Consider the following 25,507-nt stretch of genomic DNA (forward strand, 5'->3'; position numbering starts at 1 on the left):
AGTGTGCTGACTATTTGCATATCCATAAATGAGCGATATATAAGACAAACAGACTTTGTTCAGGTTCTCATTTGACGAATGCCAGGAATTTTTCACAAATATCAATTCAGCTGCTGAATTTGTGCATCCTACAGTGAAAAGGTCCAAGTTTTAACTATTATTTCAGAGACATTTTCAAAGAAAACAATTTTGAACCACATTCCAGCAGTATCAAAGTACATGGAAGACGAATAAAGAAATTTGAGGTCTGTAAAAGGAGTCTTTGGAAGAGCAGATCCCCATTATGGTCATCCTGTAGAAACAGATCAAGTTCAAATAGTGCAGTCATTTTATTTGGGAGATATATGGGACTGTTCTCACCACAGTGCCAACAAAAGAGGCAATATAACTGTAACAGTTGAAGATCAAAAAGTTGTGAAAGTGAAGAGGTACATGACTCACAGCATTAAAGAAACTTTTGGAATTTATTAGAGCAACTATACAACTTCACATATTGGAAGACCAAAATTGTATGCACTACAACGTAAGTGGGTAGTTCCATACCTACCTAGAGATGTCTGTTTATTTGAAGAACTTAATGGAGCATGTTACATGACACCTTGGTTGGGCATGTGAAGTCATTAGTAGTCTTCGACATAAAGCAAGCGACTTGTTTGTTGCAAGAATGTGGTGACTGCGTTGGAAAGGAAGGACTGTCTTTACAGACACTTGGCCTGGAAGACGTAGCAGATAACTCTGCAGGAATTACATATGTGACATGGGGGGAAAATAAACTAATGAAGAAAACTATCTTTAGTGCCTCACTGTGATTTTGCTGAGAAATGGCCTGTAATTCTCCCACAAGAAGTCATTGGAGTAATGACCAAGTTTCAGTTTTCACAGGAATGACATATTTTGAAAACAAGACCACAAGTATTGCAGCCATAAATGATGACGCAGGACATTACTCTGAACATGCTTTGCTATCAATGCACAAAATTCTTCAACTGCAAACAGGGCAGAGAGGATCATCATCATTTCTGATGGTGCTCCTAGTCATTTTAAAAATCGTTACCAGCTGTTTGAGTTGGAAAGTCGCCTGTGCCAACTGACTGGGTATACAGTGCTACAGGTCATGGGAAGGGACATTATGATGGTGTAGGAGGCCTGCTGAAGCACCATGCTAAAAACATAAATCTTTCCAGACCAGATACAGTTGCGATTCAGAATGCTGAGGATTTTACAAGTTGTGAAATCTCACACATCCATAGCCCTCATTTTTTGTCCAAAGAGGAAATCAAAAAAATCCAAGAGCAGAAGAAACAAGAATGGTCCAAACAAATTACTCGTGTAATTCAGAAGACACATTTTTGGACTCTGTGTGATGGGCATGCACTTTAAAGAGCAAGAAAGAAGAAAATTTCGTTCGTTCAGCCAACATTTCAGAAACAACAGGATAATATTCAGGTTCACTACTTGAAAAGGGGCATATTTGTGGCATGTGTGTGTGACTGGTGTATTGCAGAGTTTATAGACACTAGTTATGAGTCAAACAAACTGGTAGTGAACTTTATGCTACACATAGACCAGCTGCTGGATATAGATTTCCAGCTGAAGGATAGCAACAACGCCATCAGTTCACAATGTTTTGAAGTTTGTAAGTGCTCCAGTTCCTATTGGTTCAACAGGAAGGCATCACTCTGAATCAAAGGAAAATTCTGAAGCAGTGGAACACTGCTGGCTGGCTAATTTCAGTAGAAAACAGTGCACACAGAAGTTGTATAACTTGAAACATTTTAAGTCTTTGGACCTTTCACATATATTTTGGAACCATTTATAATGCTTGAAGAGTGAGTCTTACTCATCTTTCAAAACTAAAATTAAGTTAAAGAGAGCCACGTTTTGATTTTTATGTGCTTTTTATGTGACAATGTGGTAAAAAAAACAGGTTTTATGTATGGCAAAAATTTCAATTGTTTATAGAACCAGTTCAGTGGAAAACCTCCTTTTCAAGGAATGTAGAACTGTATGGTACTAATCAACAGAAAAAAATCATTATTTTATGGGGTAGCATTTTGAAAAAAAAAAAAAATACATAAATTATAAAAAGTTCACAATGCTATAGTAAAAGAACTTTGACAGATAAGTCCAAATGGAGGATGTCTTTGTAATCATAATAGAATTATCTTTCAAATAAAAGAAACTCTAACAAAACATTTAGAACTGTTACAGAGATACAGCATTCAAATTTTTCCCAAAATTCTCATCTTCAGAATGGTATGCCCCATGTCATCTTTGGAGTGCTGTATCTCTTGAGCATTATATATATAAAGTTGAGGTGACTTACCAAACAAAAGCACTGGCAGGTCGATAGATACACAAACGAACAAATACACACACAAAATTCAAGCTTTCGCAACCAACGATTGCTTCTTCAGGAAGGAGAGGGAAAGACGAAAGGATGTGGGTTTTAAGGGAGAGGGTAAGGAGTCATTCCAATCCCGGGAGCAGAAAGACTTACCTTAAGGGGAAAAAAGGACAGTTATACACACACACACACACACACACACACACACATCCATCAGCACATGAAGAAGCAACCGTTGGTTGCGAAAGCTTGAATTTTGTGTGTGTTTGTGTATATATCGATCTGCCAGTGCTTTTGTTTGGCAAGTCACATCAACTTTGCTTTTAGACATATTTTTCTCACATGGAATGTTTCCCTCTATTTTATATATATATATATATATATATATATATATATATATATATATATAAAACAAAAAAATGTGTGTTCCTTACTTAGACCTTCATTTTAACATACGCTAAATTCAGTAACATCCGAAACTATGAAATAAAGATTTTTCCTTGCCTGCCTGAATTAATATGGACTATGCCAGACACTAACACTCGCTATTTACTACATCTACACGCCATCTTGGTAACTTTGCAATATGATATCTGATGGTACTGCACAATTCACATTGTAAAAGGCAAACAACTGCAATGCCTTACCCTGTTAGATCTGCTATCACAAACAATACAGTGGACTGTTTGGTGATATATGCCCTATCTTTAAGTATCGTTTCAAATTTTGTTGACAATATCTTGAAATACCATGAGAAGTGAAAAGCCATGAAGTACCCGAATGTGGATCACACCATAAGTCAGCTGTGAATTTTTTTTCCACATTCAAATAAATTCGATTTTTCTTGCCACCTTATTGTACAAGTTATCAAACAAATCTTGTCCCAAGGCTTTGCAGGGTCGGCATTGTTGGGAACGGATTGCCAAAGTTAATTTTAAGGGGTGGCCAGATGCCCTTCCTGCAGCCACCCTGTACCCCCCCCCCCCCCTTCCCCCAGGTCCGAATCAGTGTAATCCATGGGATAGTTCCGAGGTATTCATATGTCTGCGAGTCGTGTAACTGAGGCGCAACGTTGGTACCATCCCGGTATTCACCTAGTGGGACGTGGAAAACAGCCTAAAAGCCACATCCAAGCTGGCCGGCACACCGGGCGGATTCGATCCGTGGGCGGCGCGCCTACCCGAGTCAAAGAAGCGGCGCATTAGCGCTCTCGGCTAACCTGGCGGTACAAGTCATAATAATAAAAAATCACCTTCCAACTTATACTCTGGAACAGCAGCATTCATTACTCTGCGAAACCAAGTACCCTCGACAAAATTACACGATCAGGTCTGGTGGGTAATCACACAATCCATTTGTCGAGACTTTAGGTCTGAGGAATCCTAATAACCATTTACTTGGTACAATGATAAAATAGCTTTGCACCCGCGGCGGTCAGAGCTCACTATCATATAATAATCGAACTATATTTTAGTACCTGCTACAATGTTATATCAACATTGACAAAACTTTGTTTTTTTCGCCCCCACTGGAAGCTTGGTATTTTCATCTAAGTTCTCGAACTCTGCAAATTTTTTGGCATGTAATGATTTAAGATAACTCTTCAATGCAGTGGTCGTGCGCCCTTTTCGCAGATATACTGTCACAGATTTTGCATTTGGCACTCAAATAAATAATCTCAACGAAATACTTCCAAATAAGACTTGTTATTTGGTTTCATTATTGCAGTCTTACGTTGCACCACAAAACTTGTCTAAAAAAACACTGTACAGTACAGTATTATACAGCAACACAAAGTACACTGGCCGGCGAGAGGACAAACTTTCGCGGCGATTGACAAAGATCACTGCGTAATAATCCAATCGCTACGAGCACTTGTCGGCTTGCTACACACCCCACCAGCACACTTCCATCTGCGCAGCAACCCCGCGCTTCGACATGTTGAAAGTTCCAATAAACTTCAGATATAAAAATGCGGAAGTGCATAAGAAAAAATGTGCGGAAATAGCTGTCTCATCACTATGACGATGCGTTAAGAGGGTGGTGGAACGGCAGCGGTTGTACGTTTACTAACTGCGTGATGCTTCGTTTTCAAATGGCTTTTCAGAGTTGAAGTACCTGATAGGTAATATTTATATTCGGTTTAAGGTAGGTTAGATATTATCTAAAGTTTTTTGTAACTATGTTTCAGAAAAACATCCGCTCATACCACACGACTGTAATTCGATGAATTAGTACAAACTTTATGATAACCGTAAAAGAATCAAAAAGAAGCCTAAGGCGTACCTGATTTTTCCTTCTCCGCCACTAGATACACATGACGAACTTACTGTTGTCACCGTTTATAATAAAATACTCCCAAACAGATCTTTTCTGTAGCGACAACAATTTTCATAAATTATCTAGCAATTACCAGATACTTTTCATTAGAAACATACAACAACTCGTATTAAATCAAGAAGACTTCTATTCGTCCACTAAGCCACATGAAATTATACACTCTCTCGCGCGCGCTTCGGGTGCACAGTTTTTATCTTAAAGGAATGAAACAGTCTGTTGCAGGCGTGAAAATTACACCGTAAAGAAGCGTCAGAGAAGCCTTGGCATCCTGCATCCTAGTGCAATAGTAAATATAGAAATAAAACAACCTGAATCTTCCGCAAAGGCTACGTATAACAATCAGTTGTTGCACGTCGTTACCTCACACCACATTCAATGCAATATAACCAAGTCTAGGAGTTCTATCCGCCTGAATTTTTGACTGAAAAAACTTTCAGGCTGCATAGCAGACGTACTGGGATCACTTTCCTGAGAATTTTCACACCGCTGACCCGAAGAAGAGATAAGTGTTACTGTAAAAACCTATATTGTGTGTTGCAGCTCTCCTGGAAAGTAACTATCGTCGGTAGATCATTGTTTCGCAAGCAATTTTTTTTGTCTAGTTTATTGTAGAATCTTCTCTGAAGAAAACCCAGTCTGCTGCTTTTCCTTTCCATAGTAGCACTACACAATGATCAATTTATGTCACCCCCAAATCAAATTTAACTGAACTGCATACTGTAAAACACATAGGTAGGTCAAACAGAGAGAGAGAGAGAGAGAGAGAGAGAGAGAGAGAGAGAGAGAGTGTTCCCGCAGCAGCTGGTAACGCCATGACGCACGAAAGGTATCAGCTAATAATAAGGAAGTAGAGTATGACAAACTGCACGCGGAAAAGAGTATATGGCGACTCAACATATTTGGTTTTCTGAACAAAGAATAGGAAACTGGAGGAATATAAAAACAAACGACTAGATGCCGACTGAGCACTTCTGGTGAGAAAGGAGGGGGAGGGGGGCAGAATGGTATTAAGGAGTGAGACTGGCCGATACTAGTCACAATCGAAAAGTCTAACAATGTCAAATTTTGATTATCATATACTGTAAATATCGTTTGAATAGCCATACATAACCGTGAAAGTATATGCTTAATTTCAGTTCTTGTTATAAAACTCACTGACGATGCATCAACAGTAAACATATTCCGAACCATGGCAGGTGACAGCTTCAAAGCACAAACTTCCACTAAAAACGAGTTTCCGTCGCCTTAATTCAGTAGCTATATGCTCTACTCACAAGAACCTAATCAGTTTTCACGGCAAACCGTACCATACAAGTTCACAGCAGAGCTGCTGCCATCTTCGTGCATACAATTCCGGCGCGTCAAACATGATGTGGCCTTACCTTAAGGATCTTGTTACAGCCACCGATCTGGCAGGCTGACCTATTCGTTCTACCGTCATAGGCGAAGAACTGCCGTACAGGGTTCCTCCTAAGACGGCCCATTGCACTTTCACACAGTCCCGGATACAATGGCTACCGGAAGAAAACGCAGTGCGTTGACGAATCGTTGCGCAGATGCCTCGTGTCATACCACGCGCACAGTAGCGACTGCGCATGCGCGAGGTCTGCGCCGCACCGAAACAAAAATGAAACCGGTATCCGGCAGCGAGTGGTGGTGGGGACCGTAGGGTACTCCCGTGCGGTATTGAGCCACGGGAGGCGACAGAGGGATGGGAAAGCGAGAGTGAGGAGCGCATACGGTACAGAAAGTGAACGCTGCTACTGGTCCTGCGGAGAGCACAGCCGTCGCAAATTATCCTGCGCTGCTTTTCACGTCTGCGTGTTTCGCGTCCTTCATCCTAGGCTGTTTAGGGAGACTTTTCTGATCACACCACCTGCCGACGTTTCGGCTAAGAGAAGCTGACAGGGCGTGGCATACCAAGGTAATCGCGGCAACAGCGCAGCGGAAGCGGCGGCGGCGGCGGCGGGGCATGGCGCGACGCGACGCGCGTGCGGTCGATACCGGTAGCGCCTGCTACTGCCGCCGCCGGCGACGCTACTCACGTTTGATGCTCGCCTTGTCGATGCGTCCGTACTCGTCGCGTTGCGGCTTGAAGCCGAAGTGGCGGCCGATGTGCACACGAAGGTTGGTGGTGCCGTGGTAGACCATGACGCGGCCGCAGTGGTCGCAGCGCACGTGCGTATCCGACAGGCGCGTGCAGAAATTCCAAACGTCCGACACCATGGTACTCTACGAGCCCGTCCTTTCGCGTGGCGTGCCCAACCTCGACTCTGTCCGGCGGGTGGGTACCGCGGCAGCCGCCTCGGGCGGTTGTGGACGCGCGGAGGGGAGGGGGAAACGCCCGCCGGGGCAAATGGGGGAACAAGTCGAGCGCCGCAAGGGGGCGACTCCACCAGCTACGGGGAGGCCTCGCCACAGGCATGCTCAACACTGCCTCCTGCCAGGAACTGTATACAATTTAATACCACGAGCACACAGTTTTGTCGCAGTCTACAATTCACAATACGATTCTGGCTGACACCGCCGACGATGCCACTACACAATTCACACACAACGGTATGTGTTCACATTGGACGCGCAACTATATTCTTAAATCATTACTAAAGGTGTAAATGAGGTAACGGGGTACCTTGACATGTCAGAATATAATATCTGTATTACGGAACTAACACTGACAGCATAGCAGCTCTCACACACTCCACAGCATGACCAAAACCTCTCACCACCCGCATCCGAACTCCGCAACCAACAGCAGATCTTTAATTTTCTCTTGACACTCCAAACAACACACCAGTAAGCCTTAGTGTATTACACTATCATATTGCTTTGACAAAGCTGTTTGACGTGGCGCTAAAAAGGAGTATTACCTGTCTTCAAATTTTTCATCAAATTTCAAGATGGTGGACAACAACTTGTTATGCGCTGCAGTTCCTAGTACCACAATTCGCCCATTTAGGGTAAAACAAACGTAACTAAGTTTTTGCCACTCTTGAGTTGTTAGTACCATAATGTACACGCAATCAAGACCTACGTTACGATTAAACAAGTCTTAGGTGGTTTCCGCTGTAGTTGTAAACGTATCTACATTTTACGAAAAACGGTATCAGACGGACGGAAGAACTGATCAGTTTTCGTACCACAGCACGCAGGGTCAATTTGTGAAACGGAACAGCTCTTACGTTTCTCTGATCCTAGAACTGCTGCTTTTCCACTACTTCTCTTTAGACGGATTGTCGCCGTCGCTTTGACAGTAAGGAAATGCAACTTTCTGGCATGAAAGATAAAGACTTTTTTCAGTTGTGATTGGGTTTACAAGCAAGTACGAGCGCTATGGGGTCCAGAGGATGGAGGGTTGTGAAAATGTGAGAGTTTGGTTGCCATTTATAGCTGGGACCACGTTGGGATACTCAGAGATGGAGATGTAGAAATGAAGTAAAAAGTTTATGTAATTTAATTTTTTAGAACAATTTAATGGGACTTGTAGCGCCGGGTGTAGTTGGTACACCATATTTTTTAGAAGATTTCATATCTTCCAGAATTTTTTTCCCTTTTTTACATACTTATAAAACTCGATGCAAGTCATCTTGTAGCTAAACTGGCACCAAGTCTGATTCCACAGTCCTTGGCAGCAGCCTTTTTCTTTCATCGACCCAATGGGCTGACATCGGCGGAAATACTCTTTCCACAGTGGCGATGTGTGCAGAAATAGATAACAAATATTCGATTTAAGTAGTTTGTATTTGCGTTCAGGATTTTTGGTATCATAAATAACGTAAATTCACCTTCTTCCGCGAAGTGCTGAGACTACCATTCCTCCGAGTCACTCAGTTTCTAGGAAGCTCTTCATATGTTAAACAGTGATAAAAGTGTCGTCAATCACCACCCAATATGGGGCTTCAGGTAGCGTCATTCAATCAAATATTAGGCATTTATTAAAAGAAAATAGCCCATTTCTCTAACTAATCAAATGCTATAGTATAGGAAGCCCCTCTCTCTTTCTCAGATTTCAAAATCAGATTAATTATATCTTGGTTAGGATTCTTATTCATTGATTTGTTCAAATTCATCTTGGTTTGCTTGCCAATAAAACTGGCAGCCTTCCTTACATCCAGATATCTTTGGGTGTCGATTGCTGTAGTTCGTATTTCAACTGGCTTTATTCTTCTCCACGCTTTTTGCATTTTTTTAACAAAGCGAACTCTGACTGCACAAGCATGAAGTATATTTCACTTACCGGAATAATGAAAAAATCTGAAATTATTTTAGGTGGTCTGATGGAGTCAAAAAACTGTTTTAATGGAATCCAGCGCTTCCTAGGAATTCTCTCAACTGCAAATTAACGACAGCCAACTTGTTTTTGAGTGTGAGAGAAGAGAGTGATGATCGAAAACATATAAGCAGAACTCTCTCAACTTCTCTGCCCCTATCGTGTATATTGAAAAGTTATTAGATATTTTCATGACGATTATTTCTACATTGACAGTTACGACTCCAGCAGTGATGGATATAGAATTGTGGAGAATACGGGGAGGGAATTTGGTGAAACACATTCCGCTGGCCGCGTCGCTGAAGCCCTCCGTAGTTAGTACTGATATTGTCTGCACAAAAAGCGATTAATTTACGTCATGGAATGTGCAGTTTGTTGTGAAGTATCTACACAAATCTTTGCAATTGTCTCGATGTTTCGTTATTCAGCGAATCGAACTTCAATAACTTCTGCTGGATTCCGTCAGTTTCTCGTAAAATACTGAACAACTAAAGGAAGCATCTTTTCTGCCTTGTGGACCGATGCCTCAGTGCTTAGCAGTACAATGAAACTTTTTGCAAGTGTTTTATGCATTCTGACACGGAGTATGGTGCGGGAATGTTCTTTACGATCGGTGTAGCTCTGTTCCTGGCTGTAGGCTACCTGAGGCGAATTGGCCGTCAGGATACATTGAGGCATACAGTTTTACGGTACAGTCTTCGAAAAGCACACGACACTACACATTTCACGCCCTATACAGAATCGTCTTCTCATATTGCTATTCAAGTGAGAACTGCCCGATTCTTCTGCGTGGCGCTGATACGAGTAGTTATACACCCGTACTACTGGAGGAGTCTGGAATTTTCGGGAATGATTGCTCTTGATCTGGAAGATGCTTACATCGTCGATACAGGATACGCAACATGCAACGCCATCTGTGAGGCGACCTTGTCAAAATGGTTCAAATGGCTCGAAGCGCTATGGGACTTAACTTCTGAGGTCATCATTCCCCTAGACTTAGAACTACAACTAACCTACGGACATCACACATAGCCATGCCAGAGGCAGGATTCGAATCTGCGACCGTAGCAGCAGCGCGGTTCCGGGCTAAAGAGAATAGACCCACTCTGACACAGCGGCCGGCAACCTTGTCAACGTGAACTTGTTGACATAAATCATACTAAATGATGCTGCCTATGCTTTACTTTGCGTTACTTCAGTACTTGGGTCAAGCTCGTATCAGTATTTTGCAAAATCGGAATTAAATTGGGTCTTGGCGGGATGTCGGGACAAGAAGGTCCTATAACCGTGACGGTCGCGATATACCCGGACGTATGGCAACCCAACATGGGAATATCAGTTCGTGCCCAGCAGCTTATAACCAGACTGCTCATGGGAGGCCTGACAATGAAATAAAAATAGGCATAGGCACATTACGAGAAGAATTATTCGCTAGAAAAGACGTTAATGCTGTGGAAGATCGATGGCATAATGTGAAGAGGGCGTCGAAAACAGGGTGTTACAAAAAGGTACGGCCAAACTTTCAAGAAACATTCCTCACACACAAATAAGGAAAATATGTTATGTGGACATGTATCCGGAAACACTTATTCTCCATGTTAGAGCTCATTTTATTACTTCTGTTCAAATCACATTAATCATGGAATGGAAACACACAGCAAAAGAACGTACCAGCGTGACTTCAAACACTTTGCTACAGGAAATGTTCAAAATGTCCTCCGTTAGCGGGGATACATGCATCCACCCTGCGTCGCATGGAATCCCTGATGCGTCGATGCAGCCCTGGAGAATGGCGTATTGTATCACAGCCGTCCACAATACGAGCACGAAGAGTCTCTACATTTGGTACCGGGGTTGCGTAGACAAGAGCTTTCAAATGCCCCCATAAATGAAAGTCAAGAGGGTTGAGGTCAGGAGAGCGTAGAGGCCATGGAACTGGTTTGCCTCTACCAATCCATCGGTCACCGAATCTGTTGTGACTCCAGAACAATTCACGGATAACCTTAACAGAGTTCAAAATCCGGTAATTCCTTAAGATACTAAATGCGAGAATGATTATCGTCGGAACTGGAACGAGATCACTGAGTTTTTTTGGCAAGTCGTGTTTTTCATTCGTCCCTACAGCATCTACGTCGCTTTCCTAACACCCCCCCCCCCCCCACTCGCCCAAAGGTATTTGTAATACCAACCGTTTAAAATTTCTCAGACATCGAAGCTTTTCGCCATTGACTCCACACTGTATTCTTTAAGTAACTTCCGTACTTGCGCAGCTGTCCTGGCTACAACGTCTGTATCTTCCGGGTGGCTTCACACTGGCCTCAGAGCATATAAAACATTTTCTGACTGCAGATAGGGTTCTTTATTAACCTTGCTTTCCTTATGGAATTATTTTGCTCAGTGGGGCCGACATCGTTAGGTCTTTCACTGTTATAGCACGAAGGATTGTCTCGTCTGCCCTATTGCCCTGTAAAGATTATAAAACGATACGTAATTCTTGTTCATTTTAATTCCGTTTATGTTTACTAGTATTGTTTTTGGTTCTGTCGTATATCTATAAAAAATAATGGCCTTGCCAGTCAATCCAGCACTCCAAAATTAGGAAAATCCACTCGTTACAAACGGGATACAGAAAAAAATGTTTAACGTCTCGCGCAATCATTATCTATGCACGGCGTAACTTGCCATAAGCTACCAATTTTCTAAGTTTCCCCACTTTCATGTTGTGTTTACTGAAATGAGCCACCTAACCTAAGATCACACGCCAGTGAAAATTTCGTATCGTAAAACTTCCAGGCAATAAATGATCTGGCCAATGACTTTCGCCCCTGGTCGCTGCGCATGCGCTCTCCTGGAAGCACGTTTCGCAACGTAGTGTATCTCAGCGTGTAGTATGTGGCTGCTCGAATCGCGCAGCTGTTGTTGTAGTCTCACAATGCAAAGATTTCGGTAGCGTCGCATACACAAGGTATAAAAGGGCAATGCATTTGCGCAGCTGCAGGGGTGCCGCAAGGTTCCATTATGGGTCTCACCTTATGCTCAGTGTAAACAAGTGACATGCCCAGCAGATGGGGAGCCATCTTGCCTTCTTTGCCGATGGCACGGACATATATAAAAGTAGTAGCCGCGTTCCAAACATAGCTATGAAGCTCCCGCAACACCTAGACGATGTTCATCACTAGGCTCGGCATGGAAAATAACAATAACCGTCGGGAAAACGCAGGTCATCATTTTCACCTACAAAAGCATACCACAGAATGTCATCTATCACTTGATAAAAACAACGTACCTATCAAATATCTCGAAATCTGACTACATACTAACCTTTCAAGAACATGCAGGGCATATCTGTAATATGGGCCAAGGGCTTATTTGTTATCTGTATTCACTAACCAAAGGAAACGGATTATCATTTAAGACGAAATTCATGATGCTCAAAACATTGATACTTCCAGTAATAACTTACGGCTTCGAAATCTGGTTGATGACCACTGACACGCATACGATGAAAGACAAAACACCCCAAAAAATGTTACTAATAGTAGCTGTGGATGGCTCCCAATTCTTTCTGAACACTCTGATACACAATGTTCGTAACATTCCTAAAATCTCACAAATTCTTCAAGAAAAGGCCAGCACTTGTATCAACGTTCCCAAACCTCCCCATATGACCTCATCCAATTCCTAGGAACAATCCCTCCTGACCCCTGATCCGAATTCCAGCGTATGCTCGATGCTCCTAAACCGCACCTTCACGATTTAACTCGCAAATAACATTTCACCGTCTCCCAACGAGCTGGTCCCCTCAAGCAAAATCCCATCAATGCGATATAAGGAACAAGACTATAGTCCTGGGCCTCGAGAAGACAGGGGCTCTGAGACCATCTTACTATGCAACGGCAATGGAGCTGTCAGTAGTACTCAGGCGATTCATGTGGAAAGGTTTCCGATGTTATTGTGGCCGCACGACGAGAATCAGCAGACTTTCAACGCGGAATGGTAGTTCGAGCCAGACCCATGGGACTTTTCGTTTCGGATATCATTAGATAATTCAATATTCCGTGAACCACAGTGTCAAGAGAGTGACGAGAATAATTTTCACCACGTACGATGCAGTGGCCGACGGCCTTCACTTAACGACCGAGAGCAGCCGTGGATTAGGTGGTGGTGGTGGTGGTGGTGGTGGTGGTGGTGGTGGTGGTGGTGGTGAACGTGGAGGAAAATCAAATATTTAAAACAGTTAGGAGGAAAAAAAAAAAAGGATTTCCTACGACAACTGAACCTCAACGACCGCATTATGTGGAAGGATGCTCAAGAAAGGACCGTGACTAGGAATGGGACAAGAAAAAGTAAACAGTTGACTGATGATACCCAGATAAACGCATAATAAGCAGCTGCGAAAAGAACGGCGGAGAGCTCGCACAACGAGAATATTGAACTAACTGAGTGCACCTGTAATTTAAATGTGCACGTGCGGCAGCGTAATGGCACACAATTTAATTGTAGCACGCTATGGTGAGGGAATTACATTAGGGAATGAGAAACAAAAAGGAGTAGATCAGTTCTGCTGTTTGGGGAGCAAAATAACTTATGTCTGAAGTAATAGGGATATAAAATGTGGACTGGTTTAAGTGCGAAAAGTATTTCCGAAAAAGAGGAATTTGTTAGCATCTAATACAAAATTTCTGATAGGAGGAGAAGAGAGGGGTTTGAAATATGATTATAAGAAGAATGTTGCAGATTAGACGCGTAATTCGCATAACTACTGAACAGAACTGGGGTAAAAAGTTTTTTAAACACGTCGACTAAAAAGAACGGATCGATTGAATGGGCAATCGTCGGTTTTTTTGGGGAGAGAGAGAGAGAGAGAGAGAGAGAGAGAGAGAGAGAGAGAGACGGGGGGGAAGAGGTAGCCGGGAGGGGGGAGAGAGATGGGGGGCTCAGGCTTGATTGCAGTAGGCAAGTTCCAATGATGAAGGATGAGGGTGTACAGCTGCTTCAAACCAATTTCAGGACTGAAGAAGAGACTGATAAAGCTATGTGAGTGCTGCTAGGGTTGTTTTGTTTTGGGGGAAAATATCAGACTACGAGGTCATCTGCGTCATCGGATTAGGGAAGGAGGTCGGCAGTGCCCTTTCAAAGGAACCATCCCGGCATTTGCCTGGAGCGATTTAGGGACATAACGGAAAACCTATCTCAGGATGACCGTACGCGGGATTGAACCCGTCAGCCTCCCGAACGCGAGTCCAGTGAGCTAACCACTGCGCCGCCTCGCTCGGTAGTGCTGCAGCACAAACGTACTGTAACAATCGTACGCGACTGTACCCGATAGAGCGTTATTTGCTTCCCGCCGGTGTATTGAAACATGGAATACGGTCCAACTCGGAAGCTGGTAGAGAGGGGGCGGCCTGGCGGGCGGCTCACCGCGCTGCCGACGCACCGGTGTCGCCGGCTAGGGCCGCGCCCGCCCCGTCCTCGGCCTCTGCCTCCGGCCGCTTGCGCCGGCGCTTGGGCTGCCGCCTCCTGCGCGGACCGCCCCCCTCGCCGTCCGCCCCCGCCGGCGCCGGCGGCTGCTCGGGCTCGGGCTCCTGCTGCTGGGAGCAGGTGTGCGGCGAGACGCGGACGACGGCGGAGCCGCAGGTGGTCATGCGGCCGCGGCAGCGGTCGCAGTAGTCGCGCACGCAGCGCCAGCCCACGACGGTGCCGCCGCGGCCCACGCGGTCGACGCGGTAGCGGTAGCCGTTGTGCACGGCGCACGGCCGGTTGCGCCGCGTCAGCACCAGCTGCACCGTCTCCATGTCGCACCCGCACGCTACTGCCTCGGCCGGTCGATGGCGGCTCGGCCGCCACCCCCGTTCTCCCTCCGGCGCCGCGCCGCCTTCCTCCTCCGCCTTCCTCCACCGCGCAGTCTCACACCGCCCGTCTCTTTCCCTTTTATCGAGCTCTTTTAAAACTCGCCTTCTCGGCAGCTGCACATCGTCGTCGGAGATACGTTACCGCGTAACTGACTGTCGAGTTCCCGCATCAATTCTAAAGAGCTCGCAGCCACAGTACACTGTGTTGCTCTATATACATTGCACACATCCGTGGCCGTTGTCATTCAGAGTTCTCAGACCGTGTCATATTCCTCTTCTGCTGGTATCTTCATGACAATTCCGGTGTCCCACGATTGCTGAATATTGTCGAAAAGTGTACGTGCCCGCGTCCACTTATAAAATGGCTGTTTCTCCGCACTTTCTCCAAGTAGTGCAGTTACTGGGTAATCTTCAGCCTGCTACTGGTGGGTTGTCGTCATCGGATCATTGCTAATGGCAGATGCTCCGTGAAATGGGAAATGTTATCGGAAATGTTATCAGAATACCATTTTGTGCAGGTGCTACGAGAGAGCTGTTTCATCGTCAGTAATATTCAATTTCAAGTAGATATTTCCACGTAGTCTTAGAACACCCGACATTCCTTTTCCTTTGAAGTGTACATTTCTACATATTTTAGACATTTGTTCTTCTGGAATCCTTTGAATGTGTTCATGCCATTTCTTTCTTTACTACTCTATTTTCCGAAGAGTGATCTTCAGACAAATTTCATTCCTTATTTCACTACTTTTCATCTGCACTGTGAGTTTGTAACCAGTTGGAGGTATTAGTAGTCATGACTTCTGGCTCAATCCTCCTCCTCCTCTGATTGGTGTTACGAATCCAAGACTGACCCATTGCAAAATTTTAGTACTCTCTCTCTTTACAAACTTCTTTGGGGAGAATGTAGTATCTACCACCTGTTAGAATTTTTGCACTTTTGCATTCTAGATCATTGTGTGAGATACATTGCAGCTTTGCCTACTGGCGCGATCCGTTTCTGCCTAGTCGCCGGGTGACGCTTCGGTCGCCTGTTAGTTGAATCTTTGGTTGTAGTTTCTTGGAACATGTTGTTGACCACATTGGTAGGCAGTAAGCTGTGTGTGTGTGTGTGTGTGTGTGTGTGTGTATGGGGGGGGGGGGGGGAGTGAGAGTGAGTGAGAGAGAGAGAGAGAGAGAGAGAGAGAGAGAGAGATGAAAAGTAACGCAGTACCGGCTAGATATTCAGATGCTAGTAAACTTCACAATTTTCTAAACATTTACCCAGTGTATTTTGAGAAATGAAGAAGAAACAATATTTCTGGTGCCAACATTATTTCACTTTGAGTGTTTCTTTTAATAAAGAAAACCAATATTGCATTGTCTTTTAGTACACTTGCACTTCTTCCTTACAACAGGTATTGGGGGCACAAGAGTGAAAATATTAGATAAATTAGTATTTAGAGTACTGTAAATAACATCTTTCCAGAACGTTGTATAGGTGTAATCATGAGAAACAGTTACTTTGCTCCCTAAACAGCTAAACTCATCTACTACTTTAAAGTGTCTCATTTCCTCGTCTAATTCCCTCAGCCTAACCTGATTTAATTTGACTACAGTTCATTCGCCTCGTATTGCTTTCGTTGATGTTCATCTTATATCCTCCTTTAGAGACACTCTCCATTCCAACCTTTTTATTTCCTACTCCACATTTTTCTTTTATTTCCTATACTGCTTGCTCAATATACAGACTAAATAACATCGGGGAGAGACTACAACCCTGTCTCACGCTCTTCCCAACCACTGCTTCCGTTTCATGTCCCTCGACTCTTATAACTGCCACCTGATTTCTGTAGAAATTGTAAATAGCCTTTCGCTCCCTGTATTTGACCCCCGCCACCTCCAGAATTTGAAAGAGACTATTCCAGTCAACATTGTCAAAAGCTTTCGCTAAGTCTACAAATGCTAGAAACGTAAGTTTCCTGTCCTTAATATATCTTTTAAAGTAAGTCGTAGTGTCAGTATTGCCTCACGAGTTCCAAAATTTCTACGGAATCAAAACTGATCCTCTCAGAGGTCTGCTTCTACCAGTCTTTCCATTCATCTGTAAAGAATTCGTGACAGTATTTTGCAGCCGTTACGTATTAAACTGATATTTCGGTAATTTTCCCACCTCTCGACACCTGCTTTCTTTGGGATTGGAATTATTATGTAAATGCTTGAAGTCTGAGGATATTTCACATCTCTCAGACATCTTGCTCACCAGATGGTAGAGTTTTGTCAGGCCTGGCCCTACCAAAGTTATCAGTAGTTCTAATGGAATGTTCTCTTAGTCCCGAGGCCTTGTTTCGCATCAAATTCAATATCTCTTCTGTTAACGAAGGGTGTCCACTAGCCCTCGTCTTTTTACCTACTTCATCCTCTGCTCCCTTCAGTAATTCATCTCTCGAAGCTACCCATTCTTCTTCTACTGTATTTCTTTCCCCTGTTCTTGTCAATCTTTCCCTAATGCTCTTTCTGAAACACTCTACAACCTCTGGTTCTTTCAGTTCATCCAGGTCCCATCTCGAATTCCAACCTTTCAGCAGTTGCTTCAATTTTAATCTACAGTTCATAACCAATAGTTTGTGGCCGTAGTCAGTATCTGCCCCTGGAAATCTCTCACAATTTAAAACCTGGTCCGTAAATCTGTCTTACCACTATATAATGTGTCTTAAACCTTCCCCTTCCACACACACAACCTTCTTTCATGATTCTTAAACGAAGTGTTGGATATGATTAAAGTTATCCTCTGTGCAAAATTCTAACTCTTTCATTACTTACTCCCATTCCATATTCACCTACTACTTTTGCCTCTCTTCCTTTCGCTACTATCGAATTCCAGTCACCCATGACTATAAAATTTTAGTCTCCCTTCACTATCTGAATAATTTCTTTTGTCTCACTATACATTTCTTCAATATCTTCGTCATCTGCGGAGCTAGATGGCAAATAAACTTCTACTAGTGTGATAGACCTGGGCTTCGTGTATCTTGGCCACAATAATGCGTCCACTACGCTGTTTCGCAGTAAGTTACCAGCGCTACTATTATTTTGTATTCATTATTAAACCTACTCCTGCATTACACTTATTTGATTTTGTATTTGTAACGCTGTATTGAATTACCCAGAAGTCCTGTGCCTCCTGCCACCGAACTTCACTAATTCCCACTACAACTTTAACCTACCCATTTCTCTTTTTAAATTTGCTAACGTAACTACCCGATTAAGGGATCTGACATTCCACTCTCCGAGCCCTAGAACGCCTGTTTTGGTTCTCCTGACAAGGAGACCTGAATAGTGTCCCGTCCCCCCCCCCCCCCCCCCCCCCCCGAGATCCGAATGGGGGACTATTTTACCTCCGGAATATTTTACCCAAGAGGAAGTCGTCGTCGTCATCATCATCATCATCATCATCATCATCATCATCATCTAACCACACAGTAAAGCTACATGTGCTCGGGAAAAATTACGGCAGTAACAGGAGAGCAAGGCCGTTTCGGTTAGTGTTACAAGGCCAGATCAGTCAATCATCCAGACTGTTGCCAGTGCAACTGCTGAAAAGGCTGATGACTCTTCAGGAACCACACGTTTGTCTGGCCCCTCAACAGATACCCCTCCGTTGTGGTTGCACCTGCGGTACGGCTATCTGTATCGTTGGGGCAGGCACGCAAGCCTCCCCGCCAACTGCAAGGTCCATGGGTGGCGATGGGGGAGGGGGGGGGGGGGAATTTCTTAGTTACTGCATTAATTTGTTGTCATGTTTTATTGCAAGATTAACCGGTTAAGCGTCTTAGTAATTCTTACTGTAGTATTCTTGCCGTAATCCGTAAGGTTCGGTTGGGGCTAGGTATTACGTTTACACTGAGTTTCTTGTGTTGGTCTCAGCATTTTCGTTTGTCCAATGATTATTATAAGTGTGAATTCGAAAGGACCAAACTGCTGAGGTCCATCGGTCCCTTGTCTTACACATTACTATAACTTATACTAAGAACACGCGCACACACACACACACACACACACACACACACGCACACGCACACGCACGCCCGAGGGAGGACTGGAACCTCCGGCGGGAAGGGCCGCATAATCAGTGACATGGCGCCTCAAACCGAACGGCGTGATTATTATGCATGAATTATATGTTAGATTGTTTGCTCTCGACTTTCTGAACTCTTCGTAGCATTTGCAGGTGCTGTCCCGGGGTGTTACCTGTTATACACAGTTCGATCGGTCTTAGCCTGTCCGCGTCGGCTTTGTATGAGCGCGCGGGCGGCGCCTCGCTTCCCGCCGCCGTAGCCTCAGACGTTGCGGCCTTCTGGCTTGTTAGGGCATCCCTCAGAAGTTGAATTTATCTCTTAGTAATCGGGCGTTATTTAAACCAGAAGCACCCATGATTCTAAACCATCTTACACCGGGCCGGCAGTACCTGCCCCTTCCATGTTCTTCCTGTTTGAAGTTTGCTTTAAAGGTAATAGTTTTAATATTGGTGTAATGCTCGATTTGTTAAATGGTATTGTTTGTTTTCCACGTCAGGAACTTAATTATGCCCAAGAGGCTTCTCTGATTGAACACATATTGGATATGTGTGTTCAGAATTGTTCCTATGCTAGTTGCATAAAATACTGGCACTTAATGGGCCTCGTGCGTGTGTGTGTGTGTGTGTGTGTGTGTGTGTGTGTGTGTGTTTTAAGCGTGAGTTAAAGTTAGTTTCAGTAGTTTGTAAGTCTAGGGACAGATGACCTCACCAGTTTGGTCCCTTAGGATTTCACACACATTTGAATACTTTGTGCCTACAACGAAAATTTTTGTCTGTCATAATCACACTCACTTTAAGAAGTCACTTCATGAATTAAGTGAGTGTCCCCTCAAGATGTGACATACAAGTAAGATTTTGCACTCTTCTCTTTGGCACTGAACGTAATCCAACACTGTCTGAGCATAAATAGTGCCATTAATGAACATCTGTTCTGTCGAATATGGGCCCAACGTCTTTCATCTCTTTAAAATAATGAAAACTTTTTTCGAAACTAGAGGGCATGAAAATAGGCCGACAACAAAATATTACGCTGATTATTCCCGTAATATGCGAAAGACGGAACTATGTTGCCATTTGCTGCGGTAAACAAAAACGATCGATTTTTCTAATTTTTTGCGTCTGTCCAGTAGAAAGTACCGTCTATGAACATTCTAGAAGGTACTCTTTCGTCGTCATAGCACTGTGACTGAGGGGGCACTGTGTTAAAGAGCTCTACAAGCACTGTGGAAATCCGAAGGTTCGCTGCACCATGACAGTCGGCGGCTCTGCCCATTGTACCATGTGTAACCTATGGTGGTTGCGTAAAAGACAAGGTGGCAGGGTCGCGAATCTGACCGGAAGGAGAAAATACAGAAGGCATTGGACGCAGTGTTGCTCCCTTACGCGTTATAAATAAAAAAACGTTTGAACTCTTGCCCACTGCTAAAAGTACACCTGAGACAGTATGGGACGCATAAATGCATCAAAGAGTTTAACAATACCGAGCGAGGTGCCGCAGTGGTTAGCACACTGGACTCGCATTCGGGAGGACGACGGTTCAATCCCGTCTCCGGCCATCGTGATTTAGGTTTTCCGTGATTTCCCTAAATCGATTCAGGCAAATGCCAGGATGGTTCCTTTGAAAGGGCATGGCCGATGTCCTTCCCAATCCTTCCTTAACCCGAGCTTGCGCTCCGTCTCTAATGACCTCGTTGTCGACGGGACGTTAAACACTAACCACCACCACCAGTTCAACAATAAAATGTCACTTTGGTGTTGGATATTTGCGTCATTTGCGCAGAACGCTTCGGAAAAAACAGCAAGACTGACGCGCTATCATTACCAAACAGGGTTTACCAACGTCGATAACAACTACGTTCTTATAAGTAAACGTCAATTTCATGGCAAATGTGATGTGTAAAAATCTCATTAATTATAAATGTAATTTGTGAAAACGATAGCGACAGATTTTTATCTGAAAACGTCATGAGAAGTGCAAGTTGTTTCTCATTCTTTTCTTAGCAGTTTGGTGTGACAGTGTTTCCCTGTAGTTTGGCACTTTCGACGCATGACGATGATCCACACTGCACGTCAACAGAACGGATGAGAATGTTCGTCAACTGGTGGTATGTTCACACCAAAGAAAAAGAAATAGCGTCTCGCCGACCAGCTAAGTTATGAATGGTAAATATGGTGTTATGAGGGATCGTCCTTTACGGAAAGTATGGTCATAGTGCCAGCAGAGAAATTGTAGTGATCTGTCCAGAGAGTGGTTTCTGAGACAATATTTAGCAGGCCAGTGATACCGAATCTAGTGATATGAGTTTTGCCTTCCATCTCGAAGCGAGACGACACGTTTTCATCTGTGTGTGTGAGTGCGGGGGCGGGGGGTAGCAGAAAGAGTTTGATGTCCTTAGATGCAGACGACCATGAAAGACATGGCAACTTCATCGTCAGGAGATGGATGGAGAATACATACGCGTTCCGGTGAGTCCGCGCCGACTCCCATGAAATTGATAGGAAACCTGGGAAGATTCTATTGGCACGTAGTACAGTTTAACAAGGTAAGGCATGACTCATAATGGACATTCCTCACAAAGGTCGTATAATTTATTCCGCGCATTACTGAAAACAAACTAAAGGGGAGATACCGTTGAAAACTTTTCTATCTTTTAAAACCTTCCAAAACATCGACACGATTAGAGAGAATATTATTAATACGTGATGCGACCTCCGCATTTCAAAAACACAAAGGAAGCAATGAGATCTTTATTACTTATCGGCTGAAACTGTTACCCGGTTCTAGTAGCAGATAGTGTAAATTGAGCATGACAGCACTTTCCAACTGCCAACAAAGTTAACAAAAAATTTCAAACATGTTTTGTTTCTAAAATACTAGAGCAGGAACCTCTCAGTTTGGATCAAAACAAGAATAAAATATCTAATAAACGAACGATCTAAAATGCATACCTTAACATCTATAAGCATTTTTCAACTTCGCTACTGTGAAGCTTCTCTTCCACTGAAGAAGTGCCAACAGCTCTTGGGATAGACACTTTAATGTCGTTATTTACGACTTTCTTGTTTTGGTCCATACTGCCACCTCTGAAAGTTGCCTACCCTCCAATCTTACAGGCAACAGTACCGGGGCTTTAATTCCACTGTCAAGTGATATCAGAACCATTATTTCCTATAACTTTCGACTCTTGTTATTTCCGGACAAGAATCCCTCTCCTCAAGTTAATACTTCGTCCATCATCTCTGAAAATCTCAATCATCACGGAATCACAATGTACATCATAATGACTCCTATCCAATGACTTGGCCTGTACCTAGTAACAATACAATATCATTACATCAACAGTAATGATACAGTATCATTACGAACAGTCGTTAAAAAAAATCTTGGATGAATAGCTAATTATTTTCGCTCTCAATCATGCGAATAGACAATGAACGACTGAGGCTCTGCATTATCGTTTCGATGGGTTGTGTAACGCTACTATTATTGTTCAGGGGAGATACGGAAATAACTGAAGATACGGTGTTCAAAAGGCAGTAGTTCCTGGCCAAGACACTTAAGTTCACCCGCGTTGCTGTTCCCTTCGCTTCCCTGAACAGGATGCTAACAAAAGCAACCGCAGTACCTCACATGAACCGCGCAGCAGGTGACTCACTCACAACTATACAGCGTAGGGGTGAGCAAGAAGTCGCGTATTTGTTATAAATCACAGTGATTGGGAAGTCACCGATATCACAATAACTTTATAGAATCTGGTTACGATTTCAATCACAACTAGGAGACTCAAGCAGTCTTTAACCTTCAACGCCGTGTGCCATCTGTTGGTCGAATTTCTTTCTTCTTCCTGTGACCCTCTTCTCTACTCTGTGTTCATAATAAGAATAAAACTTGATGTAAACATTACGCCATGTATTTTTCGCGTTAGCTTGCATCTCATTGGATTTTGTTCCATGTGGAGCGGAAGACAAGTTGTGACCAGTACAGTAAAGCACTCTCACATAGGACACATTTTATGCACATGGACTGAGCGATAATGGAGGACAACAGCTTTACCGGCGCATTAAACTTGGATAGCACTGGTCCAATGATGTGAGCAGTTGCAGTTCAGACGTAAAGAGAAACGGGCAAAGAAACAATATAGCTTCGAATGTCATTTAATTTTTAAAGAGAATGAAATAATATTCGGCAAATCTCCAGCTCTACTGCGCGCTTCTTATGTGACCAGACGGAAAGCACAAAATGCTCTAGTTCTCACTTGATGGTGTTATAATCACAAACAAGAGTGATGAAAGTTCCTAACAGAGCGTAATTTTTCTGAGCGAACCATGTGTGATGCAAAAGTATACTGCAGGGGTTCAATTCGCCGTATTGTTGAATACTGAAGCCAATTAAGGTACTAATTACAGTCAGTCGTCCGGTACTCTCTTAGCTCCTTCCTTATCCGAATCCGAGAAATACATTACAGTGCTGGAACTGTCATCTGCTACGTTGATAACGAGTCAATCAACAACAGAATCCACGAAGCCACTCAGGCACCACATTTTCTCCTTTCATATTGGGCCACCGTTCGGCAGCGATATGAAAAAGCTGCGTGCGTTAGACCCAGTACATCTGGCAGCTTAACAGTCCTGTTACCTCTCGGGCCAAATCCTTAACTTGGCTCCAGATCAGTTCAGTTGGTTTCTTATTGTAATGGTGCAGCGGAAAATGTAAAAAAGCATTTGTATGAAGTGCTCGATTATGTGAAAATGATTGTTTTTCATGTTTCTACGACTCATCTTTAGTTTTTCACTTTTGCCTTACAAAATTAAAAACAAGAAGACTTACATTATTCATAAGAAATGATGATGAATTTTACAATTATGAGATGTAGGTAATTCAAACTGAACGAGGAAAAAACTGATTGAGGCGAGACTTAACCAGCCTACCAGTGCAGCAATGAGTCAGCAAGCTGTCACTACCGATTCCGCTGTCTACCCACTAGCGCTTTCGTTGCATCTGTATCTAATACAGTTCCTCGGTTAAGTTCAAACCCGATTATCTATGTAAATTTATGACAAACATTAAGAACCTACTTCTCGGTACTTTTTAACCGTTTTTTACAGCGACACTCATAGCACAACAGTTGAAATAAAAACGACATAACCAAAGCATAATTAAGATAAACGTCGATGACTTAATACATTTGAATATGTTACAATTTTCATTTAACCTAACTCAGCAATAATATGTCTAATGCATATGCAGGACCTACTTTCAAGAGCCTAACTACACCAGTGTAAATGTGCTGCGGCTTCTGACCAATCATCGCGTTTGTATTTGTTTTCATCAGGTTTATTCTTATGATGAACGGAGTATAGCTGCGATTTCCGTGGAAGTCTCAAGTAACACATAAAAAGCGCAGACAACATTCAACGCCGTGTGCCATCTGACGGCGTAAGTTCGTACTACTGTTTATCTTTGTGAAACGCTATTGATTTTAACTGCGATTTCTGTGACAAGTCTCAATTAGAAGTCGCAAGCAGCAAACAAAATGCGGAGTAAACATTAGATACCATATGCCATGTGTTATCCTACGTCTTTACTTCGTTCTAAGATCCTTGTATCTCACGATGTGGATGTATTACATGCTTATGGTTGAAGAAATGCTCTGAGAAAATTATATGCTCGACTGAGAAATAGTGCAGCCGAGGAATGTGAAGGCCGAATAAAGGTTGTGCTAATAGACAGACCTTTCGCGGAGACTGGAATTTCCGTGGCTTATCTTAAACACACCGATTATCATAAAAGATAAACCTGCATGGTAATTTCAAAAACAGGTAAGGCTCCGATGGGTATTTTTATGCGTATTACACGCATATATCGTACTATACTACTAAAAATGCAATTTGGTGTCTACTATGTATCTTTTACCCAATGCTGGACAACTGTGTTCACAAGGCGGATATTTTTTCGTATAGTACAATACGCAGTTACACTTTTGTCTGTATTTTCAAGTATTGCATTAGTAAAATTCCCAATGTCAACTTGTAACTGTAAGCCCAGTGCTTTCCACTGTTTTCTCTTCTACATCATGAACCTTAAAACGCTCAATCTTCCAACGTAACCTAGACCTTGGGCTACGCTACAGGTCAGGATCATCACAACCAACAATTGAGAGAAGGGTGGACGGATCAGTATCACACTCTAGCAAGTCTGTCACTAAATACACGGCAGAAAATTTTGGGTTATGGGATGAAAGGTCAGAACGAAATTTTCATAATTCACTCACTATGCAGTTCAGGTTAATTTATCATCCCCTTCATATCACGTAATGACTTCAATGACACACTGTACCAATACTCATTTTGCACACTTATGATATCAATTATCGTTTTGAATTTTCACGATTATCTGTTCTAGATGTGGATGGGTGCATAGAGCAATCAGTAATCGAAGTGGGAATTGCCTCTGGAGAGTCACGAGGATTATTATACTTTTATTGTGCTACTAATTATTAGCAATATAGTTAACATTATAAAACTGTTAATACTTCTGGTAATGAAAGCAGTTTAGTGGGGGGACGGGTGGGAGATTTCCCACTTTGCATACGCGATGCCCCCAACGTTCATTCACAAACTGGGAAACTAACCTTACTTCTTGA

The 25,507-nt window shown here is 43.2% G+C and overlaps 1 protein-coding gene across 26 annotated transcripts in view; it reads right to left on the reverse strand.

Moving 5' to 3' along the window:
• LOC126284806 (protein bric-a-brac 2-like) overlaps positions 1 to 25,507 on the reverse strand; it is a 437,302-nt gene that overhangs the window by 36,422 nt on the left and 375,373 nt on the right. Inside the window, exon 1 of one of the 26 annotated variants that reach the window (XM_049983994.1) lies at positions 6,733 to 7,056. The exons of 24 other annotated variants lie outside the window; for them this stretch is intronic. In XM_049983994.1, the coding sequence (XP_049839951.1) occupies positions 6,733 to 6,913 (181 nt within the window). In that variant the 5' untranslated portion in view covers positions 6,914 to 7,056. Of the gene's footprint in view, positions 1 to 6,069; positions 6,276 to 6,732; positions 7,057 to 25,507 lie in introns of those variants that run through there. One more of the 26 variants, XM_049983987.1, reaches the window with a different exon arrangement.

This window comes from Schistocerca gregaria, chromosome 8 (genome assembly GCF_023897955.1).
Source record: "Schistocerca gregaria isolate iqSchGreg1 chromosome 8, iqSchGreg1.2, whole genome shotgun sequence".
Lineage (NCBI taxonomy): Eukaryota > Metazoa > Arthropoda > Insecta > Orthoptera > Acrididae > Schistocerca > Schistocerca gregaria.